General features: G+C 38.4%; 1 protein-coding gene across 1 annotated transcript in view; it reads left to right on the forward strand.

Moving 5' to 3' along the window:
- MOXD1 (monooxygenase DBH like 1) overlaps nucleotides 1-4,668 on the forward strand; it is a 49,477-nt gene extending 44,809 nt beyond the window's left edge. The window contains exons 11-12 of the mRNA XM_065679109.1: nucleotides 2,471-2,639; nucleotides 4,184-4,668. Of these exons, the coding sequence (XP_065535181.1) occupies nucleotides 2,471-2,639; nucleotides 4,184-4,345 (331 nt within the window). The 3' untranslated portion in view covers nucleotides 4,346-4,668. The remainder of the gene's footprint in view (nucleotides 1-2,470; nucleotides 2,640-4,183) is intronic.
- The last annotated feature ends 3,625 nt before the right edge of the window (nucleotides 4,669-8,293 follow it).

Below are 8,293 nucleotides of genomic sequence, written 5' to 3' on the forward strand. Positions count from 1 at the left end.
ATATCCCCTCTGTGGAGGGGACTGGGTGCTGTTACCATTTAGGCAACTCAGGATCTTGTAATAACCACCATGAAGGTCCATGCAATTCATCTGACATCTGGCTGCTGGGGTAAACTACAGGTTACTGAATGTTAAACAAGGTTTTACAGTTTCTTCAGTAAGTTATTAGAAGTCTTGCTGTCCTTGGCAGGAGAAAAATGCCTTGAGCGTGTTGTTGGATCTTGCTTTTCTGCCCTTTAATATCAGTCGTATGATCTGCACAATGATATTGCTCACTGAGAGCAAGAGTGGTTTGCAGAATACAACATAAAGTCTAAATTTTGGTAGGAGATGGGAGGAAGCCCTCTATAGACAGGATAAATGTGTGTAGCTATATAAAAAACAATACGTAGTGTATTCATTTTTTTTAATGTTCCTTACAATGCTTAAAATCAAAGCACCTCAATAGCAGATCAGCAGTGGAAGTGACTGTAAAAAAAAAAAGTGAGAATAGTCTAAAAAAGAAAGTTCCCAAATGAATGAAATGGAGAAAAAAAAAATCAAACAGTAGAAAGTAGGATGAATTATTAGTGGTGAAAGGTGAATTATAGTTCTTTTTGCACTAAACTAAGGTGAGAGTAGATTTTAAAATTAAATGGATAGACTAATAGTGTGTCGTCATATTTCCATTTTTAAACTTGCCTTTTCTTATACAGTTTATCTTAACAAAACCATATAAAAGTATTACTGTGAAGTAATTTGACATGGCAGGCTTACTGGTATTAGTTCTGAAATTTATATTCAAGACAGAGTTTGAAGAAAGTCATCATGCAATCAATGTCTACTTCACTTTCCACATTATTGCTATTTACAATCGCTTTTAATACAGAGAGAACATAGTTTCTAAATTAGTCCTAGCTAAAAGAGTCTTTCTGAGCTTAGGAAGAAAATATTCTAACAAATGTATGCTCTCTTGAGTGTTCATTCATGATAACTGTACTTAAGAAAAAAATGCACATTTGGCCTGGGGAAATAAAGATGTTTTGAATAGAGTAAGTATGCAGACTGTCTGCCGCAAATGGAATAGTAATTAGAAGAAGAGATTATTAATGCCTCTAGTATTTATGACCTAATCCACAATTCTTGTTTCATTAAGCTCTGTCAGCCTAAGGATATGTGACCTGATACTCATCTCTCTTGTGTCAGTCTTACACTGGAATTGCTTCACTGACTCCTCTAATGTCTCTCTTGACTTACACATGAAGGCAAACTGAAAGCAGGATCAAGGCACAGTGGGTTACTTTAAAAGTATTTTCTTTTTCTCAGCCTGGTGGCACAGATAGTGGTATAAATTGTAAGAGGCTGAGATGAAAGCGATTGGGCCACAGTAGTGTAAAATAGGTGCTTGATTAAAATTATGTCCTTTGTGCCTAGATGTTGAGTAGAGCAGAATGTTGGCATAGGCAGTGCTTTACCTGAAGCAAGTGGGAGACAGCCTACTGCATGATAATACAGATCTGTCTAAAGTGCTTTGAAAAGATAACTCATGCTCCAACCAAACTATTAATTAGGTTGTTTAGATAAAGTTTTAGCTGCTTTCATCCTTCCACTAGCTGTGCTGGATTTTCTGTTTTTAAAAAGTTGACCTGTCTACCATGTTGTTTCTATTCATCCCAGCAGAGTCAAATAAGGAGAAAGGTAGAACAATGGACAAGGTTTTCTTTAGCTGTTTTATTTATTTATTTTATTTTTATTTTCCTTTGTATTTTATTTTTGAGCTTTCTTTACTAAATGAAAGACAAGAAATCTCATTCCTTCCCTTTCCAACATCTTTGGCTGGTGGGCAATGGGATTGGCCCCCCTTGTTCTTGGGGAGGATTCCCACATGTGGGCAGATAGTCAGATCTCTCACAGCAGAGCAGCAGGTCTCTGTCCATAACACCAGCAATTTGTTTGATCTTTTGGCACTACTGTCAGCTGGTGCGTGTTAGAGCAACTCCTGTGCTGGGCTGAGTTTTGACCTATTATCTGAGTTATGACCAGAGCTTGGCAGAGCCAGGTGGAAGCAGCTTTCTAATGGCAAATGTTTCTTTGCAACACTGCTTGCCAAGCCTGTTAGAAGGTGTGGCTTTTTTGTTTTGGTTTGGTCTTTTTGAGAAATTACAACAGAAGATCTGTTTCGTGTTGCCTGTGTGTTCAGTCTGTAGATCAGAGAAGAGCAATGTAATTATTTTTCTTAACTTAAAGTCCTTAATTTCTAAAAGCACCTGGTAGCAAGTCCTAAACTGCTGACAACCTTTTGTAGGTCTGTTAAAATATGCGAAACTGCATCAGTTATCAGTAGCAGAGAACTTGGCTGAGAATGAGTGAGGCATAATATACATATTAATAGTACATTTGTTTTTCTGAGTAGATTCTTTCCTTCATCAGTTACAACTTGATGGTATTTATCTGTTTAAAAAAAATAATCTATTTATTTATTTTTCGTTAGGACTTGGCCTTTCATTATCAAGAGTCCTAAGCAATATAAAAACTTGTCTTTTATGGATGCAATGAACAAATTCAAATGGTCCAGATCAGAGGGTGTCTCCTATAATGAGCTTGTGCTTAAACTACCAGTGAATGTGAGATGTTCAAAAACGGATAACGCGGAATGGTCGGTAAGTCTAACTGTTAAAAAGGAGGCAACAATACAATGAAATAATGTGATTTACTGTGCTTCACCATGTATCAGTAAGTAAAAGTGGTTACTGACAGCCTGTGTGACTATTCACCAGTTTTGGTTAAACTTCTTAACCTTTGCAACTACTGGCCAGTACAGCTGCTTAGCCACTCTTTCACAAATTATTTTCAGAGGACAAGTTAAGATGATGAAAAGCACACAGAAATTTTATCAAGAGGGAATAGGCTTTGGGGTTTTTTGATGGCACACTTTCTGGAAAATGTTGTTCCCTTTATCTTGCAGGATGAAGGAACAATACTTACAACTTAAAAAATGTAATCAAAGAATGAGCTCACTGGAACTGGGAGTGCTTAGTTCTCCCTTTTGATCATAATTTCCTATTTCAAATGACTAAGGCATATTCATCAAAGCTAAGATTAGGACTTTTTCCTTTCCCTTCCCTTATTAGTGACATTACATAAAATTGGCCATCCTCATCAAAATCAAGAACAGATTCATAGCGTCATCCAGTGAGTTGTTATCAGGAGGGAAAACCTAAAGCAGAGGAAGTGAGTTGAAAATACCTTAACCCTTATTTAGGGATGGCCCCTCAATCAGTTTTAGCTTTGTGTTATGTTTGCTAAGATGAGGACAATATTTAGAAGTTTTTTCTGCAATGCAGGACAGTTGCAACATATCAAAATAAACCAAAAACAAAGCAAGCACATGTTGTGCAAGTGGGCATTCAGACTTCCAAAAATGTTTGTCCCAGGAGTTCACTTTTTGCAGAGCTTCTTTTCTCTAGTATGTAAGGAGTACATTTAGGAAAAGCATAGGCAAATACATTTAGGAAAGGCATATCCAAATCTCTCTAATTTCCTGTCAAAAAACATGACAAGCAGGCAGTTATGTCCAGCTGCGTAAAAATTGCACTGAGTTCTAAGGGAATAGTAAAAAATTCTCAAGATATTGAAATACGACACATGACACTGCTATAGGTCACCTTGCTTTACACTGGACCAGATGACCTCCAGAGATTCCTTCCAACCTCAACCATTCTGTGATTCTGTGAAATCATGTGTAACAATTAGCTACCTTGCACATGCAAGTGTAAGCTTTCTATATACAAATGAACATGTTCAAATATCATCTAACACCTCTATAGTACTGTAACACTGTAAACTTCCAGTTTTTTTACCTGTGAGAAAGATGAAAGCAAAACCCAAGTGAACTGAACAATCCCACTAAGCAAAATAAGGTCATATCAATCAAACAACACAAGCCTAACCTTGCTCTGCAGGAGGGGACACCAGTGTGTGCAGGTGTTCCTGAGCTGAGAACAGTGGATGCGCACACTGGCTGATTCAGCATGCAATATATTAATATTTTTACTGAATTTAATATCTCCACAGCAAAAGTCACAGCCTGAGTACAAAACTACCAATAAGTTCTCATGCAAGTGGCCAACTTGTTAGAGAGCAAAGTACAGATTTCTAATTTTATGAGACAAATCTGTGACATCTTTTATTATTTTAATTGCAGATCCAAGGCATGACAGCTTTACCACCTGAAATAGAAAGACCATACAAGACAGAACCAGTAATATGCAGCTCATCTTCCTGTTTACACTGCAGTTTATTCCTAACTCTGTTTGTTGTACATGTCACAGCCAGTGCCATAGGAAAAATTGGGCCCTTTGTATAATATTTTTATTCGTGTTCTGTATGCCATGCAAGTTCTGATGTGTTTGCACTGTTGCTATAGTAGATTTATTTTTTTACATATTAATAAACTAAATTTGCCAGTACAAAATAAAATGTGTATTCCTCTGAAAACAGGGGGGGGAGGTGTTGGTTTTCAATGTAAAGTATGTGTAAAACACAGTAGGTACACTGGCACATTGCATATTGAAATGTTTTCCTGTATCATTTTGTTACACTTTGTCCTGGCTCTTTCACGTGGTGTTTTCAAAATGAACTATGTATATGGGTAAAATTAATAAACTAAAAGCAGCTTAGTTAACCACATTCAGTTTGGTGTGTGCTGTATTATTTTGTCTTTGTTCTTAACGTCTGCATCATATGAAATTGTTGTTGTATGGGCAGGTCTTGTGAACAGATATTTGGGCATATCTGACTGACATGTGCCATAAAGCTACAGGAAGATTTCATTCAGGGAGAACATTTCTGGAAGCAAGACACTGTGAACCATCTCAATTCCTGAAAGAAGCAGGCGCTGTGGGTGTGAAAGGGGTGAAAATGCTGTCAGAACCCCAAATCTCCCCATAGTGATTCCTGTGTAAGTCCTTCAGTTTGGCAGTTTTCTTTTCCCCAATCCCTGACAATTCAGTGTGTTTCTTTCATCTTAAGGTATTTGTAGAATGAGTAAAGTTTTGGCCAGAGATAGGCACACCTTTGCTAGATTTGATCTGGATAGCAGTAGCAGTAAAAATCTATCTTGCAGCCAGACTCTGGCATGCATGGGAAAACAGAGCCTGCCAGGAGCTATTGTTAGCACATGCCAAGCATCAAGATAGGTCACACTGTTGATTAAGAGATTATCTTTGTGTCTCATTGTCCTGGGTTCAGCAGTAGCAGTCATTTTTTCTCCTTCTCAGTAGCTGGTGCAGTGCTGTGGTTTTGACTTTTGGCCTGGGAACAGCGCTGATAACACCAATGGTTTTAGTTGCTGCTTAAATGTTTAGTCTGACCAAGGACTTTGTGGGTCTCATGCTCTGCCAGGGAGGAGGGGAAGCCGGGAGGAAGCAGAGACAGGACACCTGACCCAGACTAGCCAAAGAGGTATTCCATACCACAGCATGTCATGGCCAGGATGTAACTGAGAGTTACCTGGAAGGGCTAGGGGACTGCGGAGTGGGGTGAGTTATCGGTCAGTGGGTGGTGAAGTGTTGTATTTTCTTCCCTTGTTATTTCCCTTATCATTATTATTATTGGTGGTAGCAGCAGTGATTTGTGTTATACCTTAGTTACTGGGCTGTTCTTATCTCAACCCATGGGAGTTGCATTCTTTTCGATTCTCCTCTCCGTCCCTCTGGGAGCAGGGGGAGGGCAAGAAGAGGGGGTGTTGAGAGAGAGACTGTGTGGCTGTGTTTAAACCACGACACTCATGTGTACACTTTTTTCTTTCTTTCTTTAGAGAGCTGCAATATTTTTACTCAGATGGTGCTGTGCAGGTAGGATTCCCAAAGATACCTAATTTATTGCTCCCCCACAAAATTATGAATGCAGTAGAAAAGGACTTTGAACATCAGAAAAACCCCTTCTTTTCATAGCCATGCTGCAGCTACAGTAATTTACAATTTTTTCACAGTGCTATGTGAACTTTACTGGTGTGTGGCTATAAAAATAGGTTGTTTTGGATGTAGGGAATGCTTCCCTGACCCCTGCAACACCTGCACTACAACTAACCTCTGTAGACTTGGTTACATACAGACTTTGTTATGTACATTTTATGTCACAGAGCACATGCTTGTGCAGTGTGCTGGGTCCAGAGCAGGTCAAAAACCTGACTGAGCTGAGATAAACAGGTTTTCTAAACACTTTTATTCATTGACAGTGACACCTGCCTGTGCAGTTACACCTCTTAATGAGGGCAAGCTCTTCTGATGCAAAGACATACGACATAAGAAAGCAAATGAGGAAATGATTTAGGAACTGTCTACTCTGCATTTGAAAAGTGAGAAGGAAAGCATCACAAAGCTGGTAAGACACCTTTGTGGGCAGCCAGCCAACATGACAATGTGTGTGATAATCAACACAGAAGAGAGGCACTGAGGCAGCTAATGCTTCAAGTAGAGATGAGATAATCAAGTATAGATTAATTTTCTAGGAGCTATGACGATCTCATTACAAATTTTATGCTGTGAAGACAGAGGATCACAGGGCCTACTAAACCCTCCTGATGCTGTAGTGTGCACTTATGGCAAGATCAACTCCCACCAAATCCTGGGAAATTTATTTGCTGTTGTTGGCCATTTGCTTGCTCTGAATATACCTGGACAGAGCGTGTTCTGCTGTCCTTCATACTGGTGCTAGATAAGGTAAGTAAAAGGTGTATGTCAAATAGCATATGGATTGTTTTGGGTCAACCCGCTGAATTTTACATAAAGAAATGTAACCATTTATGTGTCTCCTTCCTGCCAACAGAAGAGCTATGCTTTTCTATTTCATGTTCCTGAATAGAAGTCGTTGAAAAATGGAAATCAAATAACAGTAACGGTGAATTATAGACAGAAAAATCTTCTGAGTCGTTATTTGTACAGATCTGTTCTGAGCATAAAAAGCTAGGGCATCCACAAGCTAAGATATCACAGAGTCCAGGGTATATCTTATTGTAAAAGCAGTCCGCAGGAGCCTTAGCTTTTCTTTTAAACCTATCCTTAAAGTGGGCATGTTCTGACAGCTTTTTGTCAGGGAGCAAGGGGAAAAAATAATTTGGAATGAAATGAGAAAAGAGCATTTGTGTTGGACAGGGGAGCCCTTCCACATGCAATACTACCTCATTTGCCAACAGGCATGGGCTACTGGCATCAGTCCTATGTTGGCTTGGTCTGCCACAAAGATAAAGCAGATCTAGGGTATTTTTACATTCACTTGGCTGTTCTTTGATTTGATGCAGTTTCTTATCTAAGGGGATTTCCTTTCCATGGGTACTCATTCTAAGAGTATGTGAACAGATGGGTGTTTGTTGTTGCCATCCAGTGTGCCACGAGATGATATAAAGCAAAGCCAGTTCAGAAAGGATGTCTGTGAGAGATAACTGGCAATATATCAGCAAGACCTGCTGTATACACTAAAAGCTCATTTTTGTTTAACCTGCAACTTGTTTATGACTTCTGCAATAATGGAAAGGAAAATTTTGCTTCACAGGTAAATAAAAAGACTGGTGATGGAGTTCTGGGATGCTTCCAGCTAAAAGGATTCAAACCAAATGTGAGTACATTACATTATTAAAGAAACTCTAAATAAGAAATAAAAGATTAAAGTCTGAAATTGTCAAAATCTCGAAGCGAGGATGAAGGTGAGAAATGCCACAAGCTAACTCTGCTGCTGAAGAAAAAACAGGTGGGACAGATACCTAGTCAGACTGCACTTGAAAAAGCTCTCAAACACAGGTTTCTGTAGCTTTCTTTTAATATTGTGCTATGCTAAAGCATATACTCTTGCACTGTGTTGCTTTACAAATCTTTCCTAATATTCATAGGTAAAAGTATACACAGTAAATACTGTTTTCAAGCAAACCATGATAGAGGAGAAGATATTAAGTATACACTGGAAAATCAATGAGTTAGGAATGATGAGCACAGAAAGACTAAAGGTAATACCTTCTTTTAACAATTTTGCCATTCAAAGCTTTTATGTGTGAGGAAATATGTTAAGAGTTTCTAGCGAGAAGCTAAATATATAATTATTTTAGTGGGATAAGGAGCTCTTTTCTGGAATAGCAATTGAAAATTCCATTCTGCTTAAATCAGATGCCCCACACAATGGTTCAGCTGTCTGTCACCTGTAGACTGTCTATAGATATACTATTAATGCTATTTGATCCCTTTTGGTTTTGTTTTTTATTCATTATGAAATTTCCACTTAATGAGCATATTTCTCTCCTTAAATATTCATTTTATCTGAATCA

The sequence above is a fragment of the Lathamus discolor genome, chromosome 5, assembly GCF_037157495.1.
Source record: "Lathamus discolor isolate bLatDis1 chromosome 5, bLatDis1.hap1, whole genome shotgun sequence".
Lineage (NCBI taxonomy): Eukaryota > Metazoa > Chordata > Aves > Psittaciformes > Psittacidae > Lathamus > Lathamus discolor.